Source organism: Podarcis cretensis, assembly GCF_951804945.1.
Source record: "Podarcis cretensis genome assembly, chromosome: 3".
NCBI lineage: Eukaryota > Metazoa > Chordata > Lepidosauria > Squamata > Lacertidae > Podarcis > Podarcis cretensis.
The window spans coordinates 28,795,305-28,823,243 of NC_137172.1; the positions used below are offsets into that span (position 1 = coordinate 28,795,305).

Sequence of the window (27,939 nt, forward strand, 5' to 3'; positions counted from 1 at the left end):
AGGGGTGAAAATGCAGGAGGAACAAGAAGATACCATCTCTTATCCATGCCGCTGGACACAGAGAGACATTTCCTAACCCAAGGGGCCTGCAATGGCTGTATTTCTTCAGTGGCCAAGAAAGAATCCACAACTGACATTTAAGGCTGCAATCCTAGCTCATTTACCTGTGAGTATTCCCCACCAAATTCAGCAGGATTTACTTCTGGGTAGCCATGGTTGGGAATAACTGTAAGAAATCAATGCACTGTAGGGATCAACAGTATATATTAATTCATCTGAATGCAGAATTATAATAGTGAAGGGATTATTCAAATAGGGTGTTAATGAAAACACAGGGGGCACACAGATATAAAGAACAAAGAAAATGGTGGCGGTTCAAAACTCTGAAAGGAAGTTCAAATGCAGGGGTTAACACTGAGTCAAATACTCAAATCCATTTTCAGTCATATGTCTCACTAGAAGCATTACATAAAGGTGTGCATCTAAGCATGTGTGAAGTTCCTTATCTCATCAACAGGCACAGCCAGCTCCTGCCACCCAGGATTAAAGTGAATGGCTTCCAAATTAGACAATGCAACCTCTAGGCAAACAAGACTCAGCATCTCTCCTTCCACAAATGCCATGGGTGACAAAGATGAAGAGGATGCATCAGACAGATGCCAGCAATGTGTAAGCAGCTGAGTAAGCAGGGAAGCCAGAGAGGGATGGTTGGAGGAGGAAGAGTACTGAGGAAAGTGGATACTGGGGGGGGGGGGAGAGAAATACTGGAAAGGTACAGCAAGGAATTCCCTACCACACACACACCTTGGCACATTGTCTGGGCTGCTGCAATGTCACATAACCCCCCTGAAGAGAAGTCTTCTGTGCAGGGAGGGAGTGGGCAGCGGAGTACCCGTGCTCTCCCCGCTGGTTTCTGGCGAAGAGTCTTGGAGCCTCCTCTCCAAATCCCCTCTCTGCCCCCCTTCTCCACTGGTGTTACGCTGATTTCCTTCCCCAGCAGATGGGCTGCCTCTCTCCCTACTGGGACCCTCTCCGGCATCCCTCTGGAGCCTTCCCTCCGCCTCCAGCTCTGATGGCAGTTCCCTGACAGATACCATGGGCTGAACTTCACATGTGGCCCCTGACTCTTGAAGACATGCATGTCTCCTGATGGGTAGTATTCAACCAGAGTTATATTTAGAAAAGTGCATGTTGGGGAAATTGTCTGTTGATTGAGTATTCATCCTGATTTGCTTACACAAAGCTTATGCAGAGGTTAGACTATATCTGGTCTTTACTGAGCGTTCCTTCTGGCTTGTTTGTGGGATGGATATGTGACAATGAGCACTCATCATGCTTATTTGCTTGCAGAGTGTTTATAATCCCATGCTTTTCAGTGCCTTTCCCCATCACTTTTGTAACCACAAAAATAGTCTGTTTCTTTGTTGAAGTACATTTGTTGTGCTAGGGCAGCAAAACAATTTAATCCCACTCACAAAATCCCTCTTACTTTTAAAAAGTGCAAAAGTAAGTTTGCAGTATGCTTTTGAATCCCTCTCACAAAACAGTGACAGTCTGGCAGCACCTTTAGAATAAATCAACTAGAATAAATGGTCCTGCAATTTTGTGGACCTCCTTGGTTACAGAAAACTCTTTATTTTTCACAACTTTTTTCTCATCGTGGACAAATTCTTACAGGTGCTAGCTAAAATTGTCAGAACAAGTCTGCTGAATTTACCACAATTCCACAGTACTTTTTCCTTCAGATTTTAGCCAGCCTCCACTGAACAAAGAGATCACTTTTGATTTAGAGATGTTGAGGGTAGGTAGTCTAAACTGAACATCTGAGAGGCAAGGGAAAGATAATGTTTTATAGAAAGAAATGAATCCAGCTATGGAATGTTAGTTGGTGTGAATTTTGGTTTACTTTTAAGAGCCAGGCAGGACGTATTTTGTAAAGTGCTTTCGCACATAGTTGTATATGAATGAGCTGAGACTATAATAGTAACATTCCTGCTAAGCTGGTGCCATACAAGCATTTTGTCCGTATATGTATTCGCTATAGCAGCAGAAATGCAAAGTAAGGGGCTGCACCCCATACAGCCAAGTTTTTAATGCACATTATTATTCATTGGGGAACTAATAAAGGAACAGATTGTGCAGTGTAATTATTGAAAGTCACAAAAAAGAATGGAATTGTCAGCTCTGAAGCAAACATATTAATGTGATCTAGGGCAAGTAATTTAAACTCAAGTGTATCTTCTCCCAGTTGGTATGACTTTGGAAATTTGTGAATAGAACCTAGTCTTTTTGAGCAGAATCCCAAAGAGTCCAATGCTAATCATCTGCCTCTAAGTCCCATTGATTTTATATCCAGTCAAAAACATAATGCTAAGTATGTTTCAAATGTATCCCTTTGACTAACGCTTCCAGAGGTGCTGTTATGTCTGTTGCAGCAAGAACAGCTAAAAGTGATCATGGTACAGTAAACCTGTGGGCCATTAAGATGCTCTTAGACTCTTCCTCCTCCTTTGCTGAATCTCTGCTGGAAGAATGCTCCAACACTAAATGCCCAATGGAGGCTAGTTGGACCTTGGTAACACAGATAACTTCTCTGAGAGGCAGTGGAAGACAGGAGTGCCTGGCGTGCTCTGGTCCATGGGGTCACGAAGAGTTGGACACGACTAAATGACTAAACAACAACAACAACACAGATAACACAGTCCTTTGTATTGGGACAATCCTGGGTGCATGGGGCCAGCACCAGCGCTGCATCCACATGGCAGTGTATTATGTTCTCATGCCTTTTCTCTATCTGCTAAGTTGCACATTATATTTGTGCATTCACATGATGTAAAAGCTACTTCTGGAACCATAATGGAATATAGTGCAAATTAAGTGGTCATTTCCATCTTATTTGCTTCCAGGTAAAATGAAAATGAGTGGTAAACTGGCACAATATTCCACTATAGTTCTGGAACTGGCTCTTACGTTATCTGGAAGATCAAATAAAATGTGGAAATTAACAGGGAAATGTTGTGAAAATGGAATGAACTGCCGTGTGGATGAAGCCTGTGAGTAAACTCTTGAAACTCTTCATTCTTCAAATGACCGGGAAAACTAAGCGAGAGACTTCTTTGCTCATAGCACAGGGCAATGAAAGATATTAGCTAGTGAACAGAACATGACTTAGATTATGGTTGGCTATGGAGAAAATGAACAGCTACTTCTTAGTGTGTCTTAAGGAATGTTGGGTGGGGGGTGGGGGTGAGTGTGGAAACATAGTTAAAACTATATGGAGGATAAATAACAGATGCCAGATGGGAGACTAGAGAAATGCCTGAGGTCAGCTGCTAAGAACATGAGGAAATCTGAAGTCCAATATGTGCAGACATTATGGTAGATGAGGTAAAGGGACATAATCCTCACAATGAGATAATATGGCCTTTTCATATAATTGGAAAAAAAATTATGACAACTTCATTCGAAATATCAAAAAAAATACAGTCAGCATAAGCTCTAATATTAATAGGGTGAGCAAATATTATTATCCTATTTAATCACAAGTGATTTAATGATCCTTATCTGATTATACAGGCATCCCAAGCAACAGTATTAAAATAAATAAATAGAACATTAAAAAGGGTTTTATCTGGTAAGCTGCTTGAAAATATCCAAATTAAATGGTACCAGGAGCAGGCGGGGGAGAGGAATCCATCAATTTTAATGGTATCTAAATATTTAAAATTACTATGGGTGTGTGCACAACACTGTCCAGTGTTAATAATAAGTAGGTCTCAAGCTGCTTCTATTAATCAAAGGGGATAGTTCCATTGACTTGAATAGGAACAAAATGGCCCTGCTGCATCAGATCAGAGGCCCATCTAGCACAGCATCCTGTTCTCACAGTGGCCAACCAGATGCCAACCTCTGGAAGATGTGCCACAAATGTGCTCCTGTCAGCTTCATCAAAGATAATGAAGCAGATGAGGTGATGGCTTGACTGAAAAGTGTGCAAGCCTCTTATTGACTGAGCCTGAAGACAGGAAAGAGCACAGCATCCTTAACTAGCTGTCCAGCAGAGCTATTCCCGGTAGTGAATGGGTTACTGAATTCTGGTCCAGATAAGGAGGCCTTGGAGACCTGCTGTAACAAACACATGAGGTCCTTAGAAGACCTGCTGCTGTAACAAACATAAGAGGTCCTTAGAAGGCACAGTCCCTTGTATTCATGCTAAACTTGATATTGCCATTGCTACACATACTGTGTGGGTATCTCAAGCACATACAGTGAGACAGGTTAAATGGGATTAGTTTTGTAGTCTGATATGGGGAACGCCCTTGAAAAGGCACAACCAGCCAAATGTATACTTGATCCTTGTCTTTCATGGCTATTAACATGTATTCCCAGGGCAGGGTTAAGGAACCTCAGGCCTGCTCGGCCTCCCCATTTGGTCCACAAGGACATTTTGGCAAAGTCACACCCATCCGCCCTACACCTGATGTCATGTATGGGACAGATAGAGACTTGGGTCTGCCTCATAAGGTTTGCAGACACCACAGTTACTTCTGCAAAACCCAACCATTACTTGATAGTCTGGTTTTCTAGACAGTTTTCATAGGTGTTTCGCAGGCTGTGCACTTGCTTGCACAGTTTGATTTTAAAACATGGGGGCAAAAAAGGGTTTCATTGTGATGACAGCTGACTGACAGGTGGGCCTACCTGCAAAACTTGGCCTGCAGAGGATGAGGAAGATAAAGATCTGGACCACCAGCCAGATCCAGTTCCCCACCCAACAGCAGGGGATTAACTGGGTGGGATCCAGGAGTGATAAATTCTTCTTTGAAGGTGAGATGGTACCCACTGCTTTAAAAGCCCTCTCTGGATCTGTAGGTTTGTGACAAATTCTGCCCAGCTGCAAATATCTGGTCAGACAGCTCCAAGAGTGCTTGGAAGAGATGTGTTATCCAAATCTTTTTCAATGTCTTTCGGTCCAGTTTTGGCACAAAAATGACCTTTTTTGGTTTAATGAATGGCCTCTGCCAAGAAGGGGCAAAGGAGAATGTTGGACTGTGGGTTATTCTGACTCTCTAAGCAGCTTCTGATACAACTGACCATAGTATTTTGCTGGTTTGGCTCTTTGGGTTGGGAATCAGACGAACAGTAATTCAGACTCCTACTTATAGATCCAGTTACAGAAGATGACAGTGAGGGACCTCTGCCTAGCCCCATGGAAATTAAACTGTGAGGTCCTGCAAGGTTCCATCTTTTCCCTTATGCTTGTGTGTGTGTGTGTTAGTTACCACCCAACTGACTGGGTTGCTCCAGTCACTGAGCGGCTTCCAACATATTATAAAACCACATCAAACATGAAAAACTTCCCTATATTTATAGCTGCTGGGGGGGAGTCATCAGGTGATTTGAAGCATAGTGCCAGCAATATGCTGATGAAACCCAACTCTGTTTCTCATTGTTATCAGTCAGGTGAAACTGCCCAGACACAGGACTGGAGCTCAGAGGTTGTAAGGACCAAACAACTGAGTAACTGTACTATAACTGTAGCATGTAGTTGGATAGTAGAGTGAAGATATATTATAGCTAAATATACGTGGTGTTTTATGCAATTTCATTTTCCTCTGCAATGTATAGGTGCATATGGAATAGAAGGCACCATGCCAAATCCTGTGTTTTGAGAAAATCTAAAGTTAACAGAGTACAGTTGTTCATTTGTGGGAGGGACTAACTCTATGGCTCAATCTCCTTCCCTTTATTTCTACTGGCTCAGAGCACAAATTGTCTGCAGCAGGCAGTTCCATCAGCCTACAGGAATATAGATCAAGCCCAATATATTTTTGTAAAATTGACATGTTTATGCTTTAAAGCTATTTTCACTCTTCACAATTGCCCTTTATAGACAATGTAACAACTAAATGCATAGTCTTTTTCAGCTCTAATTTGACCTACCCAATGTTTGTGTGAGTGTGTATGTGTTTAGGAAAAATATAAATGCCAAGTAGACCTTTAGATTAATAGGCACCATATTGGTAATGTACAAATCACTTTTAACAGGCACTATTACTTGGGGTGGGGGAAGGAGCTTGCTAACTGCTCTTTAATTAAGTACACTAAATGACCTTAAGGGGATTAGTAGTCTTGTCTGATAATCAATAAGCATGGCAAGATTGCTGTCCCATAAACTGGGGCTGGAGAACAAAATTAATCTGTGCAGATTAGTTCTCCTAGTCTGCTTTGTTTGCTGAAGACTGGTTCAGAATAGCTGTGGTGGAATTCATTCATCAGAGCTGCAACAAAATCCTTTTGCAAATATGGATTCTCATTTCTCACCTGAGCCTGAGTAAGAACAATGCAGCTCAGGAACAAGGGCGAAAGAGTATCTGTATCAGCAACGCCCCCCCCCCCCCGAAAAAAAATCAAGCATGAAGCCTCATTAATGAATTGATGGGATGGATGGGCACTAAGTAGGGCAGCCTTGTGCCCTCTTTTACAGAAGACAGTCGTCTATGTGAAGGGATGTGGGTGGTGCTGTGGTCTAAACCACTGAGCATCTTGGGCTTGCTGATTGGAAGGTTGGCAGTTCGAGTCTGTCTGATGGGGTGAGCTCCTGTTGCTCTGTCCCAGCTTCTGCCAACCTAGCAGTTCAAAAGCACACGAGTGCAAGTAAATAAATAGGTAATGCTCCGGCAGGAAGGTACGTAAACAGTGTTTCCGTGTGCTCTGACACTTGTCACAGTGTCCCATAGTGCCAGGAGCGGTTTAGTCATGACCTGAAAAGCTGTGTGCAGACAAACCCCGGCTCCCTCGGCCTGAAAAGCGACATGAGCGCTGCACCCCATAGTCACCTTTGACTGGACTTAACTGTCCAGGGGTCCTTTACCTTTTACCTTTTAACCCTCTATACGAAGGGCGGTCAGGAAACGCCTCTGTATTTTAAAATGTCTCTTATTGAAGGGCTCCCAGTCTGTTCTGAAGATTAAGTACCATAAGAAGGGGGAGCTAGGCCACAAAACAACAGCTATTGGGCACCATTTATCCATTTTAAAAATAAGTAACCCTGGCAAGGTATGAATTCAGCAGTCCAGTTAAAATGTTGCAGCTTGACGTGCAAGTAGACGACCCCCCCCCCAGCCATTTCCCAAAAAGAATCCCACCTGTGGACTGTATTTTCTCTTCATATCCCAAATATTATCTAAATACTACCCTTTATTAGTTTCTAATATTCACTAGCAGACTCTGGTATCCCATCTATAACTGTATGTTTGCATTTGGACTTGTGGGACCCACTTGGGTTATCAGGCCTCAATCCTGCAATTCTGCAACAATGGCCCTACTTTGCTCTGTGAGCTGTTGGAAGGTGTGCAATGAACCCAACTTTTCTCCTTTTCCATCACCCATCGGTGAGGGGCATGTGTGAAATACAAAAACAAAACAGAGATGGTTTCGTTTTGAAGACAGGATGTCTGTAAAACAGTGTTTATTACCTGGAAAGCCGTAACAGGGTTCATGCAAACTTAGGCAGTATTGGGCTCTTACTCCCCAAGAGATCAGTCATATCATGTGCCTTCAGCCTCTTTATTTCAAAGGACTTCTGGGAGCTGATTTTACAGCAATGGCATGATATAATAGAGAGTAATTAATGCTGTATCAAACATGTCATTTTTACCCAGTTTTATTCAATTTAATTAATTTGCTCAAATTAAACAACTCTGGTAGAAAAGAAAGAAAGAAAGAAAAAGAATGTAGATCTGCTGATTTTTCCTGACTCTATAAAGATGTATGAAAAGTTCGATATAAAGTGTAAAGAATGTGCATGAGAGATAGAGAGAAAGTCAATAGAGAATCTTAATTCAATTTGCTGAATTGTTTTAAGGCATATTGCTGGTTTATTATTCAAGTGTATCGTGCTCAAATAGGCATACATATTTTCAGGCCCACTTTAAATGCTGCTTTTAATGGTTTGGAACCAGGTTACCTCCTCCCACATATGCCTATCTGAACCCTAAGATCTTCTTTTGAGGTATTGCTCTAGATGTCCAGGCCAAGTGAAGTTAGGCAAGTGCTTACTAAGAGGGCCTTTTTGGTAGTGGCACCATGGCTATAGAATAGGCTCCCCAGAGAGGCTCACTTGGCACCTTTGCTATGCTCTTTTGGGTGCAGGTAATTCAAACATAATTTAAATTATGTTTTAAAATCTAGGCTTTAAACTTCTTATACCATTTGTGTTTGAGGGGAAACTTTTTTGCCTGTCCTGTAATGCTTCCTGTTAATTTTAATTATATATTTTCTAATATAGTTTTGTTTGTAAGCCACCCAAGTTATATTTATTGTTGGGCAGCTATATTAGCTTATTAACAATTATCAACATTGATTCTAAACATTTTTATGATTATATTAGTATTCTTCGAATCAATATATGTCGTATATAAAGATTTTCAACAATTCTTTAACCTTTTATACTTAGGTGTAAATTTCCCTTCACTAGCAATCCACAAACATGCAACTATTGATTGCTGCTTAAGGGAAAATTCTTCTTCTTTGCTTGTGTTATAAAAACATATTACGGCTGTGTTTTTTAGGTTCCTTCTTTTGTTCTTGTGAAAAGGTTTTGTGGCGTGAAGTACAGGAGATTGACCTTAATCTTTTCACACTGGGAGTTTGGAGTTTCTTCCCCTAAATCTCCTGGTTATAAGACAGAACTCATTTGTATTTAAGATACAATAAGAGCCTCACAGAAATTCATTTAGTGGTGCATTTAGTAAAGGAGCATCTATTCATTTTGGTCCTGGTCAGCCTTGTGTGGGATAGGAGACTATTTTTTTGTTGGGGAAAAAATATAGTGATGTAAATCACTGTGATAACTATGTGAATTGCCAGTATAAGCATACTTTCCTTTTTAATCTGTTATTGAAACCCAAACCATACAATTCTATTATTGTATGCTTCTAGGATTGTTGCCTTTTAGAAGCAACAGTGTTCCAAACTGTAGAAAAATCCAAGGCCCAAAACTCTACCCAAAAATCCAAAAATGGAATGAAAATGTATGCAAAATATTAAGTGTGGATAAAATCTCGCATCAATTGGACTTTCACATCAGCTAATCCTGAATTTAATGATGATTTTAGAAGGAAATGGCACCCAGTTCTAAACATGATCAACTCTGTTTCCTGGAAATACAAAAGACTGCTTAGGTTCTCTTTTTTCGCTATTTTAAGATAGCAACAATAGATCACATTTAGCACTGTCTACTTCCCTTTATACATTACATAGTTACTACTGTCGTTAACGTTATATAAAACTTGGAATAATCAGTTTTGTAAATCTGTAGAAGGCTTATAGCTTCTAGGTTGCTTCTCCTCCCCACTGACTTCATTTTGCCAACAGTCCCTCACATTGTACACAGTCCTAGTGAAGCTGTGAAAAGATTAGACAGAGCACATGGTACAGTGAACTGGAGAGAGTGTTAGGAGTGTGAGTTTAATGCTGTTACTGTTAAAATAGTTCCCTATTAACTCCTTTCATTTCCACCATTAGCACAATTGGGAAAACCAATAGATTATTCCCAAACGGTGCTAAAAACAAAACAAAACTGCAGAGTGACTTCACTGCTTTTATACAAAGTATATACATGACTAGTAGACTTTCCAGTAGACAAGCTTAGGTTGCTTCTGTGTGTGCATTTACAGCAAGTCACAGCTGATAGTTTCCCTCCCTTTCTACGCTGCCTCCTTGATTCTTAGTGTCCATGCTTCTAGGTTTGTGGGAGAGGAATGAGGCAAGGTTCACCTAATACAGTGGTACCTCTGGTTACAAACCTAATTCATTCTGCAGGGCTGTTCTTAACCTGAAACCATTCTTAACCTGAGGTACCACTTTAGCTAATGGGGGCGCCACGCTGCTGGCATGCAATTTCTGTTCTCATCCTGAGGTAAAGCTCTTAACCTGAGGTACTACTTCCAGGTTAGCGGAGTCTGTAACCTGAAGTGTTTGTAACCTGAGGTACCATGTTACTACACAGTAAGACAATGGTATGAGATCCCACAGGGCATGGAATCAAGTAGGAACAGAAGGAGCTGGCCTATGGCGGGAGGGTCCCAAAGGACATGACATACTTGTGAGATCAGGTGACTGATGGAGGCCCAGTAAGGAGCTAAAGCCGTCAGGCCAGATGCAATGGGGAAATAGAATCTGCCAAACCCAAAAGATCCATGATTCAACTTCAGAGTCCAAGTTTTGTCCAAGAAGGGCCCAGCAGAAGTTACCAAGCATGTACAGTATGTTCTTAAGTGCTGTCAATATTTTTGGTGGCTGAAGGGCAAGGATACGCCATACTGTTTCCTGTAGGTGTCACACAGTGGCTTTGGAGATAAGTACATGGTGCATGGGAGGAGTGCTGATTGGACAGTAGCATCCCTTTTCATGAGGACCGAGGCTCTGGTGAAAGAGAAGGCATTGGTCCCACCCTCATGGACCTCTCAAGTACTTGTTTTTTTATTGTATCTGATGAAGCACACTTATAGCATAATGTTTAGTAGTAGTACAGTCGTATCTTGGATCCCGAATGCCTTGCCAGTCAAACGTTTTGGCTCCTGAACACCACAAACCCGGAAGTGAGTGTTCTGGCTTGCGAATGTTCTTTGGAACCCGAATGTCCGATGGGGCTTCCACAGCTTCCGAATGGCTGCAGAAGCTTCCTGCAGCCGATCAGAAGCCACGCTTTGGTTTCTGAACGTTTTGGAAGTCGAACGGACTTCTGGAACAGATTCCGCTCGACTTCCAAGGCACAACTGTATTTATTACATTTGTTATTCACTGTATACAAAAGAAAAAGTATAAAAGCAACTCAGCCAGATAAGATATAGATAAATAAGGACTTGTCTTAACCACTCCACTAAAAGATTACTTTTATTATTATAATGGTGTACATGCACCATGTACATTTGAAAGGCCATTGGATGTCAATCAGCCCAAGGCCTGGTTGAAGAGAAACGTTTTTACCTGGTGCTTAAATGTGTATACTGAAGTTACCAAAGGTTTGAGTGAATAACAGGGCCTTAGTGTGGTGCCTGAAAACCAATGATGAAAGTGCCAGGCATGTTTCTCTGGGGACAACAATCCACTGGTGGGATGGGCTGGCTTGAAAAAGCCCATTCTTGTGTGGCTACCCTCCAGAACTCCCTCTGTTTGGCACATGGTGATAATACTCATGTTGGTCTTTAAGGCACCACAATGCTCTCTTGTTTTCAGTTGGTCTTTAGCAAGTGTAAGGAGTGCATTGCAGTCCCCATTTCTCCCTTCCAACTAGCTGGGTTTCCAGCTGATTTTCAAACAGAGGTCCTTGTGCACTTACCCATTAGCTGAGGAACTAAGTGTACAGCAGGTACTTGCTGCCCATGTTCATTTTGCATGTTTAAGTATATTGCTTTTGTATTTGTATGAACCTAGTGGTAGAGTCAAAATAGAGCAACAGGGTATTTTCCCTATGTTGTAATATCATTATACAATATGGAGAGACAACGTGGATCTTTTAGACCTGAGATGATTGTTGATGAATTGGTCTGGTTTCCAAGCATAATTTGAAGTGTCAGCTTTGACTTGTAAAGCCCTGCACATCATGGGACCTCAGTATCTGAAAGATCTCCTCTTCCCATATGCATGTAGGCCCTTCTCTGAGTGCCTTAGTAATAAATGGTATCTATGAGGGTGAGGGCCTTTTCAGTGGTGGACCCTTGGTTGTGAAACACTTACCCCAGAAAGGCTCACCTAGCTCCTGTTTTAATGTATTTTCAGCTACAGGTAAATACTTAAAAAAAATAAAAAGTCTAAGCCTTTTAACATTTTAAATCATGTATCTAAATACTGGGATCTCCATTTTATGGTGGCTTATAATGTTGTTCCACCTCTATGAGGGTGTTTTTGTAGCTATTGTGAGGATGTGTTTGTGGCTGTTGGACTGAAATGATATTCATTCTGCTTTGCATGTCATGCTTTATAAGACTTTTGCACTGTTCTTAGCGCTTTGCAGGCTGCTCTCAGTGTTGCGTTGTGACTGCTGCTTTACTGGATTTCTTTTAAATTATTTTTAATGGTTCATTTGTCAAAGAACTCTAGTTACGCCACAACTTAATAAATACAAATTCGGCACAACAAATAAATAAATTTATATCCTGCTTTTTTTGTAACGGTGCCTACTCAAAAGCAGCGATGTTGTTGTTTTATGATCTAATTTCCTCTGAAAGCCACAGCGAAGTGCTGTCCTTTCTGTGCATCTCGAAGGCCTCCCATTTTTATGGCCCAATTAATTATTAATTTGACTCTCATCTGCAAAATCGGAGGGAGTCCGTGTCCTTCCAGGCAGCGCTCGCATTCGCGCGGTGCCATCACATTCCTGCAGCTCTGCTTTCACCTACTGTAATTTCTCTGCTAATAAAGAATATTTAAAAACTGGCCAGGAATCCTAAATTTGAAAAACTCGCTGTTTATTTCAGTGATGCTCCAGAGAAATGATAATGCAGTCCTTTTCCAGATTTAATTTAAACAGGAACAGGCAAAACAAATCTCTGTGGAGGGCATTTGACAATAATAAAATATTTCTCCCAGCGGGTGAGCTGGTAGCAATTGTATTGTTGCCATCAAAGCTCACGTTGCAGCAGGTCATTACCATCATAACAAGCCCTTGGACCAACTGGCATGGGCATGCAACATTGAGCTCCTGATGGGCACATTATTTCAGACCTTTAACTTCACAGAGAACAAGACAAATGCTCCTGGGAAAGGAGGATTATATTTTAAAATTCCTTTCTCTCTCCTCCCCCCTCCCCCCCTCCAGCCTCGCTTAATAATAAGATGCCACACGTAATCAATTGGATGCTTCTTGCTTTCTGTATATTAACTGATTTTAAGAAAACTGAAGGATGGGTATTTGAGTCTTGTGGAAGAACGGCTGTAAAGCCTAATAAAAGGATAAACACTGCTCGCGTCTAAGACGTCCCAGTTCACAGCGCACATGAAAGCAAAGCACAAATAAAATAAAGGGGGAAAGTGGGCAAATAGCAACAGGATTCCTATTTTTGGCGTAGGACAGAAATAGAGAGGCTGTGGCTATATACAATTGTTGGGCTGCAACTCCCAACAGTCCTACTCAGCACGACCAACGATCAAAGCAGGTGGGAGCTGTAGTCCAGCGATATCTGGAAGGGCAACAGATTTTCCATCTTTGCTATGAGTACGATTTGTTCTCTTCAACATTTTTGCAATTTAGATATTACTATGTAAGTCTTTCCCGACTGCTGGCATCAGTAGCTCAAGCTGCCATGGTCCTTCCCAGGTCACCAAGCTCATCTTCCACACTTTGGTAACACAACTTGGTCACCACATTTTGGCAACCACATCCTTGGCCCTTGATAAAGGGCTTCTTCACAGATCAGTATGTACTTATAACTGAGCTGACATTTTCCAGCAGGAACTTCTAGTTCAAACTGGGGGTGTGGGGTCGAGACTAAAGGAGCACAGCATCTCTCTCTCTCTCTCTCTCTAATTTACTGCCACCAGTTTCAGTTCTCCCAAGACTGCCATTTCCCCCCTCGAAAGCTGCTATTGTAATAATGCTACATGATGACTGCGTGACATCCTGGACCATTTGGGTATAAAAATGGCAAGCACTAATCATCGGGCACTTGGAGAAATACCAATAACAACACTGGTAAGACCTTATTCCATTCTTCTTTGCTGAGGTGCCTCCTATTTTACCACCTGCAAATGGGGTGTGGCAATATGTGGTGTGTGTATTTGTCTCTGTTTTAATTTAATATGCATTTCACATTTTGATTTTACTTTACAATATGTTTTAAGTTATTGCAAGCCACTTTGTGGGTCCTTATGGTTCAGAAAGCAGAATATAAATCAAATGAATGAATCAATGTGTCCCTCTTTGTTCTCAGCAGGTTGCCAGCCACTTTAGCCATGTATGTTCAGTAGGGAGGCTCGGCACTAGGTGCAGGGAAGGTCAGTGACAGATGAAAATCAGTAGCATCTTGCTGAAATGAACATTTCTCAGAGGGCTAGTCTAGATTCTTGCAATATGCCTTCTGCAAGGGGTATTTTTTGTTGTAGGGACATATCAAGTGATCTCTATAAAGTGGGCTTGAGCAGGAATGATTGTGAATTCAGTGGTCGGTCTTGAAATCAGATGGAGTCACAGAATGCCAGTAGATTTCAGGATCTTAAATTTCTGCACAAAACCACTTGTAAATGTGGTGCCTTTGCTTCATATTTGAAATGGACTCCTCTGTTTACCAATGCCAGGGACTACTGGGCACTGGGTACAGTATTACTTAACTGTCTCTCTTGGATTTTTGCAATGCTGTTAGGTTTCATGGGGGAATATGTGGTTTCCTTTTCCAAATCTTGGAAAGCCCTTGTTGCTTTTCAGCACAATATTTTGCTCCTCTGGGAAAATGGTGTTTGAGCAAGCAGATGCTCACTGGATCCATTCAGACACTCATATCAGTTACCAAGAGGATTTTGTAAATTGACAGCTGTGTATAACAGGCAGTGTTTACCCTGCTAGTCCTGGTTCCTTTATTCGGACTATATGAGATTTTGCCACAGTCCCAATACAGTTTTTATGTGTCAGGACTGCTGAATCAGTGCACCCAAGAAAAGCCACCTGCTGGAAACAGCTGTCATTGCATGACTCGGGGCTATGATATATAGGGTTTCTCAGATTCAAGCCACAGCAAGGAAAAGGCTTGCTTCATGCAACCATTTTGTTAGCATGCATTTAAAGATGATCAATGCAGCCTAATCCCATGGCTAAGCCTGGAACCTCAATGAAATGGCTTTTGGGATTTGGGGAATCAGCCTAGAGAGTCTACACCTAGGAAACAGTGAAAAGAACATGCATGTAAATATGATAAAATGCATGAGGCAGATAATCAGCTCTTTTTTTAGAGGGCAACTAGCAATCAGGTGCCAAAAATCTGGGTTAATTTTTATAATAGAGAAACAGAGCATGGAATAAAATGACAGTAGTATAGTAATAGCCCAATTTTATACAAGTTCACTCAGAAGTAAATCCATTTGGTGTCTCAACCAACAAAGCACATGTGCAACAGCTGTGCTGGAACTTGGTAGCTGGAAATTGTCTTGCGTGAGTGGAGGTCAATTTGCGTGTATTTGGGTCCAACCTTACTAATTGGATGGGGAAGAAACCACTCCTTCCCCCTTCAGTCTCTCCTCCCACCTGGAAGATATGGTTAATTGTTACATCTGAATGAATAATTGGAAGCAAGCCATGACATGGGACTAATTTGAAGTGAGTTTGCATTATACGGAAAATATCAAATGGGCCTGCACTAAGCAAGTCGTGGCTAAAGAGAGAAAAAGTTGCACAGCAAGTTAAACCATGGTTTCAGCAACAAATAATAATGATCACAAACCATTGTTAAGTCTTACATCTGGGCTGGGCATGGGTGAACAAAAAACCCCAGTCAATAATAGTGTCATGAATTCTTCACAACAAAAGAAAATATTTTAGGAAATTTCTTTCTAGTAACTCCTCCAAAAGTCAGGTGCTACAGATAGTCTTTTTTGTTGTTGTCATAATTTGGAATCTCCGTGAAGACATGTTTTATGAACGCAGTATACCAATACCAAAAGGGAACCTGGTGATTTATCTTAATAGTGGAAGGAGGTGGTGGAAAAACAGGGGCAGGGGCTGAATACTCCGTTGTCTTTAGAAACCTTTGTGTCATACGACCTCTCTAGGGACTGCCTAGCACTGAAGGTGAGAAACATGTTGAGCAAACAAATGACAAAATCATGACAGGCTAAAAAGCAAAATTAGTAGTTGTATGTTGATTCTAAAAAAAGTCTTCTAGAAGCAAAAGTTGACCCTGTGGCAAGAAGGTACCACCTTTCTGACTCAAGCCAGAGATGCTGTTTCCTGATACATTTAAATCAAGGCTCAGCTATGGTCCTGGAGAATTACTAATGATCATCATTAACACCTATCTATATTATCACTCTACTAGCTTTTTGGCTTGCAGTTCATAAATGCTGTTGCAAATAAGAACTTACTTTATTTTATTTTTTAAAAATAATCCAATTTGTAAAATAAATGAATAAATCACATTTTAGGAGTGGAATGACTATAGCTGTTGATGAAGAAAGCAAATAGCCCATTGTAGACAGTAGTAATATGATCTCAAAATTGCAGGGAACTTTTCTTTTATGACACTGACTGAGAGGTAATGATTTTCGGTAACGTGGCTTGATGTGGAGATGTTTTAAGATTAAATAAGTGCTTGTCAGAATGAATTATAATGTGTTAAGGGACAGTCTGCATATTCAGGTGTATGCAAAATGACTATACCACCCTGAAATTCATTTTGACAAGTCTTTATATAGCATGTAGCCATGTGGCTACATTAGCTGGAGGGCGTAGATCCTTAGAGCTCTACTAAAGGTAGGGCTTATTGATTTGATTTCTGGGGGGGGGGGGGGAGCAAAACAAAAGCCACAACGCACAAAAAAATTAAAAGCAATTAAAAGTGGAAGCTTGTTTAATATTGCTCTACCATCATCCTGAAAGGCATAATAATTTGAGTTACACATCTGAACTGATTGGAGTTACAGAACCATATCTCCTTTTTGCATTTAACAATATATACAATATAAAATAAATACATTTACACAAATGGACATTGGTTGGAGCACACAGTATGATACACATCACAAAAATATACAGTTGATTGCTTTACAGATGTGAAGCCCATCTACAGCTATAGACATGATTTTTTTTTCATTTGTGTTTTTTACTAGTGGTTATTATGCAACTCCTGGATTATAATAAGCAGCTTAATTCAGTTTCCCCCCCTCTTTTGCGATCTTTGCACAATAAGACTGCCATAAAGTGTTTTCCTAGGCAGGTAAACAGAGACGCTTAAATAATTAAAATACAATTACCAACACCCATTTTCTCTTCCATAAGAAAAATAGCAGTTTTAATTTTTTATATCTTTTTATGTTAGCATTTAAATGCAAAATAGTGGAATAAATACAACAATCTGATTTGATTGAAACAAATGCGTAACTTCCAGGAGTCACACAATCATATTGCTTTAAATAAGGAGAAAGAAATAACAGTAAGAGGAAAGAAAATAGCCTATTAGAAATTTCTTCTGCACATTGAACTGAATGGGGGAGCCAAACAAGACCATAGAGCTCTTACACATAACCCTTTCATTTCAATGGCTTGTGCAGGAGAAATTCCATCTGGATCAATTCTTCTAAACGAAATTTGTTATGCTAAAACACCTTTTGAAATCTTCCCCAATACTTCACAATAAATAAGTTAAAATTTCGTTCAGCAAGGTTTAAGATGAATGTTATTCTAATGCCTGTGCAGTGTATCTGTGTTTCAGTTAACAATTGTACAGCCACGAGATATTTGTTCATTGCAGCTCTAAAAATTACTGAAAACCAATAGTAAAAAAAAATTGCACTGTGTTCCTTTAACACATTCCAGCTTTCTTAAGTCTTTGTATGCTTTTCTTTTCTGAGTGTGTTGATTGGCTATTGACCCTGAAAACCCAAGTTCTTCAATGCGATACAGCAAAAACAATATTTATATTAGATATTTATATATACATATATAGTGTAGTTGAACAGTAGCAACTTAAACCCTGCACAAATTTTCTGGAAAATAATTATTCTGCACTCTTACATATATAAATAATTTTATAGAATCAGCACCATTTCCCTCCCCCGCCCCCAGGAGTTGTGAGGTTTTGCCATTTTTCAAAAGGGACGTGCCAATTTCCAAACTCCTATCACGCTATTAATTTCAAGTTATTGGCCAACTGAATGAATTGCTAATGATGATTTATCTAGGACCACACGACAGTCACTTCTCTACTGAGAAAAACACAATCTACAAGAGAATCCCATATAGCTAATGAGAGATATACAGTATTTCTAGCACAAGGTTGATGTATCATCAGCCTGTTGTATTTTGTTTAAAGCACACGAGTAGCAATAATTTTGGAAACGTGTCTGCATTTAAAAAAAAAGGTTTTGCAACAACACAGAGCAAGTTAATAACAACATCTGAGAGATGATTGGATGAAAGCTATATTTACAGCGTTTAAAAATTAGACTTATCTATAATCTTGAAATATTCAAAGTTTCTAAGCTATACATAGGTATTCTATAATAAACTGTTACAGAAATTATCCCTTGTTTTGAAAATATTATGATTTCAATGTGTATTTGTCCATAATGAGTACTTGGTTGGATTTTTTTTCCCAATTTCTTAATTATTACTAGGAAGAACCTTATTATCAGAAGGAATAGAATATACTACTGAAGTCTCCTGAGGAATTTTACATCCAATATTGTCTCTAATTCTACCCTGTGTCTATAAGCACACGCCACAAGAATCCAAACACCACAAGAACAAGACAACAGTCTTTGAATGCAACAGAAAAAATTCCAAAAAGCACAGCAAACATGAAACATTGAAAAGCTGAACTACATTTCCTTTGTTTGTTAGGATTACAATTTTAATTACATATGTGTACATAGAATAAGGTTGTTCACATAGTACAGGGAGCAGCTACTAACACTGGTACATTGGTATAGCATTTGATGGAGGTTATTGTTTATTGGTTATTTAGCGACTGTAGTTTTCTGGGGGCATCTAATTAGTTTATACATTAGATTACACCTCTTAACAGTCTTGAAATCGACCAACGTTTATGCTGTGACAACACTGGTTGAAAAAGCAGGTATACTGGTTAGGCTGTTTGTTTAAAAATGGCAATCTACCCAAAATAATATTTTTTACAAATTAATAAATAATGGGTACAAGTGCTAGGTTCTTGAATTTGGTCAGAGGCTGACTATTCTGATATCTGATTCTGCCTTATTGCTAGTTGCAGTGGGTTGAACTTTGGAATAAAGTCTGCAATTTTGTAAAGACAAGCCATATTACTAATTAACACACAATATCATGTAGCAATTGTACCTTGGCCGTACAGAAGCACTTACTAACTTTTTTTTTTCCATTCCTATTTGACATGGCATCTTAACATGTTAGACTACTCTGATATACTGTAGGTGTAATCTAATCCTTTGTTTCAGTGAACACTTAAGATATAAATTGGAGCTCATGCGAAGAAACGGGATGTCTTAGACCAGACTGGCACACAACATAAATTGCATCCGTGATAATATGCACCTTCCCTTCAACTATTGCTTGAGTAAGATAAATTCCCACGTTAACAAATGGCTGAAAAGTGGTAAAGCTGGTAGAAAAAAATCTTCTGTTAGTAAGAAGAACCAAAACATTTGTTTTTTTAAAAAAATCTTCCTTCAGGATTCATTTGTCCTTCATTAAATGTTTGTCATTGTTCAAGCCAGCACAAAAAAATGCAGTATTTATTTATTTATCTTTCCTCTTTAGTATTGCATGAATGAATAAAGCTCAAACTATTCCCTGAAAAAGTTACATCGTAGCTAACCTAAGAAATATCTGGAAGACTTGAAAAAACAATTAAGGAATCAAATGGCTGTAACTGATCTAGATGGAAATGCAATGATAAGAAGCAGCCAATGCGTCGTCATCGAAGTCGTCTAATTAGAGGCTGCTCTTGTGAAACCTAATACTGCATTCAGTCAGTTCATCGTGTTGTACTGTACTGCTATTTACGATGGTTCTCTTTTGATTCCTTTGTCATTGGGGTATTGTGGTTCGTAATAAGTTCACTGGCATCCATATTATGGATTTCAATCCTTTGGCAGGCCTGGCTTCCATCTCTTCTATTAGAGACCTCTTTTTAAAAGATTCAGCAGCATAGGGTGTGGGGGAGAGAAAAAGAAAAAGAAAAACCAGAACGGTAAAAAGAAGAGAGAAATCAAGAAAGGGAAACTGTGTCGGAGAAGACACGGAATAGAAAGAGCTGCTGCTTCTCAGTCTTGCTGCGACGTATCACTGCAGTCATTTTAGTTTCCTTAATTTAGATGCTAAAGTTTCTTTATCGTGGTTTTCCTGTTTATGGTTTTCCCTTTCATTAAAATTCCAGCGTGCGTGACTGGAAGGCCCAGGATGCTTTAGTCAGACCTTGGCCTCCAGCATTTCCAAAAAAAGTTTGTGCATGGGGACTTTGCCTTCCAGTTTGATGTTGTAGAAGTGCTGCACAGCCTTGGTGGAGGTTTGCCTCAGCAGCGGCAGAGTCATCAGCATCTTGCCAGCCCGGCGTGGGTCTTCCATATGCTGCCCGGCCTCATAATCCTGCAGTGCCTCATGTAAGACATCTTGAAGTTTCTGAACGGCTTCAACATCTTCTATGTGCATTGAGTCTGCAAAACAAAAGAGCAAAACAGCAGTTTTCAGTTTCCGTGCCAGAAAGCAAGATTACGATGCCAGTGCTCTAGACTGTAACTTGCACCGTAATAAGGAGCAGCACAATAATTGTTTATGGATTTGCATGGATTTACCCAGCATTTTCTGGGCTCTCTTATGAGTAAGTTAGATAATTACTCTCATATTACCATATTGACCTCCTGGAAAATGTTTGAGTCTCTGGTGTAATTACAAACATGTAATTGCTTCCTGCACTTGGTTTATATAGATTAAGAGAAACTAGCATTGAAATTTGCATTGAAATTTGTATGAATATTTTCTTTTTCTTGACTTTTAAAAGCATCTTTTCATTAAGTCTTCTTCGTCCAGTTTACAGACCTGGACTCTGTGTTTTCAAAATGTATTTCCTAGATAATACAGAAAGCCCCAAACTCTAGGAACAAAACTTGAAAGTGCACCAACTATGTTTTCTAAAACTCTACGTGTATTTAAAATTTTTGGAAATTTACAGCGCATGGTGAGATTTGCTCAGAGAAATCCAGATACTTCTAATTTTCTTTTGAGCAACAGGTGCTCCATAGTCCAGATATGTGGGTTCAGGATTTCAAATTTAAAACTACTTGTATCAGGTAAACACATCTGTTTAGAGACCTGGAGCCAGCCAGTCATGGTCTGATTTTCTATAACTGCTGAATTTGCCTGCTACTGAGACTAGCATAGGCTGTGGAGTCCTCGAGGACATATAAAGGGCCCCATTACCTTCAGTAGCTTAGGGCCTCATCCAACCTAAATCTGGCCCTGCCTATAGCACTCAAGCAGGAACATGAAACAGCAGCCCAGTCACACCCTCACTAACCTTGGGTTGCATTCAGCTCACTGTGCAAGCAGAATCACTTCTAGGGGTGCAATGGGACTTCCCCGCCATCTCCTTCCCCTGTGTATCCCACCCTTCCATCTTGCTCCAGTGTTTCCCTCACCCTCTGGAGAAGAGTGGGGGCATATGGGATATAAGTTTTATTGGTAGAGAACATATAGTGGTACATATCATGTCTAGATGTGCCCGATGGACTCAAAGCTATTTATCTACCTTCCTTGCTTACTTTTAACCTATAAAAGGCAACAGATCAGATTCTATTCATACATATATGTCTTCATGCAGAAAACTATGTGAAAAACATGGAGATTGTCTAGACCCCAGCATGAAAAATGCATATAATTCTGCATGTACTAGCTGTATATATGTCCTCTATCCTAGCTACTGCTTGTGCATATGTTTTGCTGATCTACCTGAGGAAACCCCTTTTTCTGAAAACAGCTTATTCTGGATTTGGATCAATGATGTAAGCTGTTAACTGCTGCTTATGTACCTGGATTTTTTCCTTTTAAGTCCAGTTATTTTGGCCACCTTTATTTCTTTAAGAATCAACTTGGGGCACAACATGGGGTTACGAAGAGTCGGACACGACTAAACAACTAAACAACACCAACAATATTTAAGGAGAGCCTCCTGAAAGAAATCCTTGCATCAAAAAGGTTGATGAGGAATTGAGTTTACAAAAATAAATGTGCAGTGTGGCAAAGAAAGAAAATGTTTCAGCTCTGAAAAATGTAGTTAATTATGTGCAAGTTTGGGTCATTTAGCACATTTTATTGATTCTGATGGCAGTTTATCAGTTATTACACATAATGGAGTCCTATGGGGATTCTACCCGTTTAAAGATTTCAGAGTTACAGTGACACAGGCCTTAAGACACATGCAGTAAAAATATTATGCATATTCTATAACAACTTCATTTAAAAACTGGTCTGCTTCTATACAGGGAAGGAAAGTAAAATACCAAAATAAGAATGGGTCGTATGGTTAACCAGGAAGCAGAGGGCTGAAGTAAATTTTATCTGTAGATGAACTAGAGTTTGGAATGAGCAGTGAAGGAGCAAAGTTTGTCAATGACACCAAAGTAGGGATGGGTGTCACTTCTTTGCGCATTGGACTGAACTAATCCAATGCTCCAGAACTAGGTTTGTGGATGAGAACACAACTTTTGGTGCACCCACACTTTGTGATGCCATTACAATGCACAAAATACTCATTTTACATGAAAATTTGTACAAAATGTGTGATGAATGTACTGTGATGTACATAAGGTAAAGGTAAAGGTACCCCTGCCCATACGGGCCAGTCTTGACAGACTCTGGGGTTGTGCGCCCATCTCACTTAAGAGGCCAAGGGCCAGCGCTGTCCGGAGACACTTCCGGGTCACGTGGCTAGCATGACATCGCTGCTCTGGCGAGCCAGAGCCGCACACGGAAACGCCGTTTACCTTCCCGCTGGTAAGCGGTCCCTATTTATCTACTTGCACCCGGAGGTGCTTTCGAACTGCTAGGTTGGCAGGCGCTGGGACCGAGCAGCGGGAGCGCACCCCGCCGCAGGGATTCGAACCGCCGACCTTTCGATCGGCAAGTCCTAGGCGCTGAGGCTTTAACCCACAGCGCCACCTGCGTCCCACTGTGATGTACATACTTAACTTTAAAAGTGTGTGCTTTATGTAAAATGCATATTTCTATGTAAAAAAATGTGCACAAGATTCATACAATTTAACTGCAAACTTCCCATCAATGCCCATGAGGCAGAACTGGGATGAAATTAGTCTGCTTTAGTCCATCCCTACACCAAATCAAAGGTGCTGCAAACCCAAGGAGACTATGAGAACTGTAGAAGGATTTCTCTAAACTTAGTAATTGGGCAACAAGATAGTAGAAGTGGCTCAATGATGTACTGTTAGCCATTGTGGGAAACAGGAGAGTAACTGGAACCATTGAACTAACCAGGCAAGGCTGTTCAGATCAGGAGCCAGGGGCTGGTCTTTGCCAATTTCTCAAAGTTAGTACAGTGTCTCTAATCATCAGATGTTCAAAGATTTAACTATTTAGTTACTTTACATACAACTTGATTCTATGTAAACCTCTTAAATTCTCAGTAAAAACAGGTATTCAAAAACATTCAAAATATGATAAAAAGAGCTAAGACGCATGTAACTTCTACATGTCTAGATAGGCTTATCGAAACAAAAATGTTTTAATCATGCACTTAGACCTATAATAATAATTTTTAAATTGATACCCTGCCCACCTTGCTGGGTTTCCCTATCCACTCTTGGGCAGCTTACAACATATATAAAACACAACAAAGGATCAAACATTAAAAAATAAAATATTCTATACGAACAACTAACCAACCAATAAATCAATAGAAACCAACAACAACATTAACCAGTTTACAGCTATATCCAAATTAAAATAACTGCCAACCCCAACTAAACATTTAACCAACACCAACCTGAGCAAAACAAAACAGAGGTACCAAAATTAGAGTCGTTTAAAACATTTTAAACAGTTGCCCCATCCCAAGAGTTGCTCCAGCAATGTCCTTCCAGCCTCCCAGGAGCCTCTTTGGAAGGACAAAAGTGGCTTCAAATCTGTGTTAAGGTAAATACAAATATGCATCCATAAATACAAGGGAATAATACAAAAATGAAATTAAAACAGTGACAATGTAAATAAAAAAAAATCTACTGTGTATTTGGGGTCTATGGACCACAATAAAGTTTTGTGTGTGTATAAATACAAAAATAATACTGTACCATGCATTCCAAATTCTAGCATAATAGGATGATTTTTACTGTGGCCCTTATTGCTACTGTAAAAAATAAGTGAATGCCAAGTCAGAACAAATTTATTTGATATTTTTTAATACCATGAGGAAATATCATTTTGAGTCACTATTTCCACGAAGGCTAAATATCATACCTGTAGTCTAATGGCACACATTATAAATCTTCCCAGTGCTTAGGCAATGTCAATCTGGCTGCAAGGAACAAGTGGCCAATTAATTGTTTAGCTTTTATTTTTTATTTCAATATCCAAGAGCTTTTAGCTTACTTGGACAAAGGGATGCCAATGCTTCAGTAAATGGAAAGCCAGATGATGATCCCAGACAAAGCCACTACAAGAACAAACTTTTTTTTTGGAAAAACTTTAAAATATACTAAATTTAAAAGATAGAAAACAAATCTTAAATGTATGGATAACCCTGGAATGTGTTGGGAGAAGGAAATACATTGCTTTGCTGGCAACTTTGGTAATCGTCAAGCAACATTAGTAGGGGGTTTGAGGGCTGATAATCCCTAATGGCAGTCTGGCTCCATTGTTCTGAAACTAGACCTAAAGAGAAGAACTGAGAGCCTGAACCACTTCCATCATCATTCAGCATTTGTACAGGATTTGCAGCTGGACAATTCCCCATTGCACACAAGGGAGTATTACTGTTGGAGGCAATGCAGAAGTTACCAGCTGATGGTGGAGGTTGCTCTCCACCATAATATGGAACTGGGCAGTTGCTTGCCTGGGAAGTCTCACAAAACCCAGTTTCACCAACAGCAGCTTGTACTGCAAGTCATGGAGGTGCTCTCCTGGTTGAGTGTTGCTGAGAGGTGGCTGCCAGAATCCTCGTCCATAGCTTTCAGGATGATGGAAGTTGTGCATCTGGTAATATTGCTGCATGTGGGTACTTGGGCTGCTTCCTGAACTGCTTCTTGGACTGCTTCTTCTGTCACAACAGCTATAAGGAGCTGTAGCATGGTCCCTGATCATTATTTTGGAACCAGTCCTCTTTGTTCTGGCTCTTCTGTTCTGACCTATAACTGTCTGGCCCATATTTAGAAGGCATTGCCCACTGACTGTTCTTCTGCGTATGTCCAGTGGTGCTCTGAGGAAGGATTCACCCATTCAAGAAATCTGCAGCATAATATACCGTAATTCTAGATTTGGCACTGCAAGACCTTTGTTTTGTGGGATCTGCAAAGAGCTGCTCACTTCAACCTTGGGTTCTATCTTGACCAGATAAAACCTGACATTAACTTGTTCCATTTGGCCAGCATTGGAACAGGTAGAAAGGGGGGAGGGGGCAGCAAGAGAAGGAGAATTATAGTAAAAAAACACACACACACACACACACACACACACACACACCCGGCAACACCTAATTTACAAGCATTTCTCCCTATTCTCATCCATCCTCATTTTCTGATTGACAACAGCAACATTAGAGAATAAGAAGGCAGATAAAGCAAATGAAGAGAAGATAAGTCGGAAGGAGTGGAGAATGGATCGACTGAAAGATAAGCTGGAGAGGCTTGAACTGTGTACCATAGGGTAGGGGAAGCCAGTGCAAAAGCCAGTATCTCTGGCCAGTTCATGAACTGAATTGCATGAGTGATGGGCACACATTGCTGCAGAATATTGAGGGAGCCTGGTCCCCTCCTTGAAAATTTCAGGGGCCCTCAACAACCCCCCCCCCATGGCATCCCTGACTGTGATAGTAATGAGGCAGCAGAGGGCTTAGAAGTTTTTGAATTTGTAAAATAAATAAATAAAGTCACTGCTTTAAGCAGTTGTAGAGCTTCTGCTTCTTTTTGGTAAAAAGCAACCTTGCAGTGTTCCACATTAAGAATGGTCCACTGGGAATCACCATAGTAGAGATTTGCCCCATCTGCACTGTAGCCACTGATCGTCCTGCTTCATCGCCCACAGGTCACTAGAGTACAAGGCGATTTGTGGGCTCCACAGAGGTGATGAAGCCAATCCTTTCAATGGCTCTGAACATTTCATCAGTCCTCAGTGAAATGAGAGCCGCAACAGGAGTACCTACCATGTCAGTCATAACCCCCCCCCCAGGCATTCAGAAATCCATCAGATTCTATCAGTTTCTGAAGGCAGACCATCTCAACATGAATTGTTTTCACATAATGGATAGTTATTAATTGTTTTCTTCCCTGATTTTACTGTGAAATCACTAAGTTTTTTTATGGAAACTGATTCATATATGGAATCGAATCAAATAAATAAATACATTTTCAGGCCGGCTTTCAAAGGAACTAAAAGCTGTGGCAAGTTCTACATACTCCAATTTCTAAATTAATGTTAAATTTTTGCTTTTGTTGAACTGGAATTTAGGAGAATGCCGGGAAAAGTAAACCCACAGAACAATGAAAATGTGGAAGAAATACCTACATCATAACCTGTGCAGCCATCTTCCAGGTTGCCATTGTTCTATTACAAAAAAAAAATCTGTGTTTCTGAATCTTATAAACTGCAGCCAAGAATATTGACTGACTTTGCAATGGGAGAACGAAGCATGTGTTTACAGTCTGGCATACAACTTAGCATACTTAAACCTGCACCTTTTCCAATGTCTACTCAAGGGATGAATTATTCGATAACCTAGCTGAGTTGCATAGGAAGTAGACTGCCTTGAAAAATGAAAGACTGCTTGATTTCCACTCCATACAGTGTTATCTATCTGTAACTCATTTTCATGAGTTTGTTAAAGAGGCAGAATCAATACATTGAAAATCCCAGTTACAATATATTACACAGGCATGTGGCCTAACTGTTGGGGAAGATCTAGTTGTCTCAGCGATTCAGGCACATTCACCATTGGACATTGTTTCTAGAAAGCATGAATTCAAGGCAATTCCACCTTAGAAAAGCACTAGGGCACAGGCATTATCAATTTATGACCCACATCTATTTCAAGGAGCTCAAGATAGCACAAGTTTTCTCACTGCCTCCATTTTATCCTCACAAAACAGGTTATGGCTAGGAAACGTATTAGACTGAATGACTGACCAAAGGTCACCAATGAATTTTATGGCTGAGTCAAGACTTGAATCTGGGTCTCCCAGTCCTAGTCTGCTATATCACTCTGGCTATTAACTTCCCTCCACCCAACCCATTTTTCTAATCTAATTGGCATTCTTTAAACTTCCTTTAAAATTCCTAAAGATGTTTTTACATCTTTCAAGAAAAATCCAAATTTGCCTGACAATTCCACAAGTCTTAAATGTATAGGGTTGCAGAAATGGAAAAGGGCTTGGGTATAGGGCGGTATATAAATTCAATAAGTAATAATAATAATAAAGTTCAAAGGATGAATAAAAGCAGAACAGTCTGTAACTTGGGGTTTTAACATTAGAAACTAGAAAACTGTGTTGTGAAGTAGAATAGCATTCAAATGGATAGTTAAAAAGGAACATTAATAAGGAGTTCTAATATGCACAGATTGTTCAAATGCATTGAATTTAAGCATGGTTAGTTTATGCCTCCTCAGAAACTGCCACCTCAACACTACTTATGGATATAGAAAGTGTACTTGAAAGATGTTGCTTTAATTTGCTTCAAAAGACAGTAGTTCAAGTTGCCTGACATTGCTCCAAACTTATGTATTTTGTTGCCAGAATCCAAAAATGGTGCTGGTGTTTCTGTCACTGTCCATGCAGGATAGTGGAGGTTTCTCCTTTACCCCTTTCTCACCAAGAGCTACAGCACAGATACATAGTGGTACAGCACAAATGTCCTGTTAATTATGAGTCCGTCGAGCTTCTATAAAGTACCTGAATGAGAGAGAACTCTTGTTTCTCTCCAGAATGGCAGTCTGTGTTGTGGTCTCTAGCAACCAGCATTATGAACAGTCATAATGGTTTAATATGCCCTTTCAACTGGTCCTACATTGCATCCTA

The 27,939-nt window shown here is 40.1% G+C and overlaps 1 protein-coding gene and 1 long non-coding RNA gene across 23 annotated transcripts in view; one reads left to right on the top strand and one right to left on the bottom strand.

Moving 5' to 3' along the window:
* LOC307211984 overlaps positions 1 to 27,939 on the top strand; it is a 42,079-nt gene that overhangs the window by 9,399 nt on the left and 4,741 nt on the right. For 4 of the 5 annotated variants that reach the window (XR_013836684.1, XR_013836685.1, XR_013836686.1 and 1 more), the window contains 2 exons: positions 518 to 669; positions 13,546 to 13,696. This is a non-coding gene — a long non-coding RNA (uncharacterized lncRNA). Of the gene's footprint in view, positions 1 to 517; positions 682 to 13,545; positions 13,697 to 27,939 lie in introns of all 5 variants that reach the window. The other variant, XR_013836687.1, reaches the window with a different exon arrangement.
* Positions 16,532 to 27,939, bottom strand: part of ESRRG (estrogen related receptor gamma) — a 496,182-nt gene continuing 484,774 nt past the window's right edge. For all 18 annotated transcript variants that reach the window (XM_079968778.1, XM_079968788.1, XM_079968783.1 and 15 more), the window contains one exon: positions 16,532 to 20,358. In XM_079968778.1, the coding sequence (XP_079824904.1) occupies positions 20,114 to 20,358 (245 nt within the window). In that variant the 3' untranslated portion in view covers positions 16,532 to 20,113. The remainder of the gene's footprint in view (positions 20,359 to 27,939) is intronic.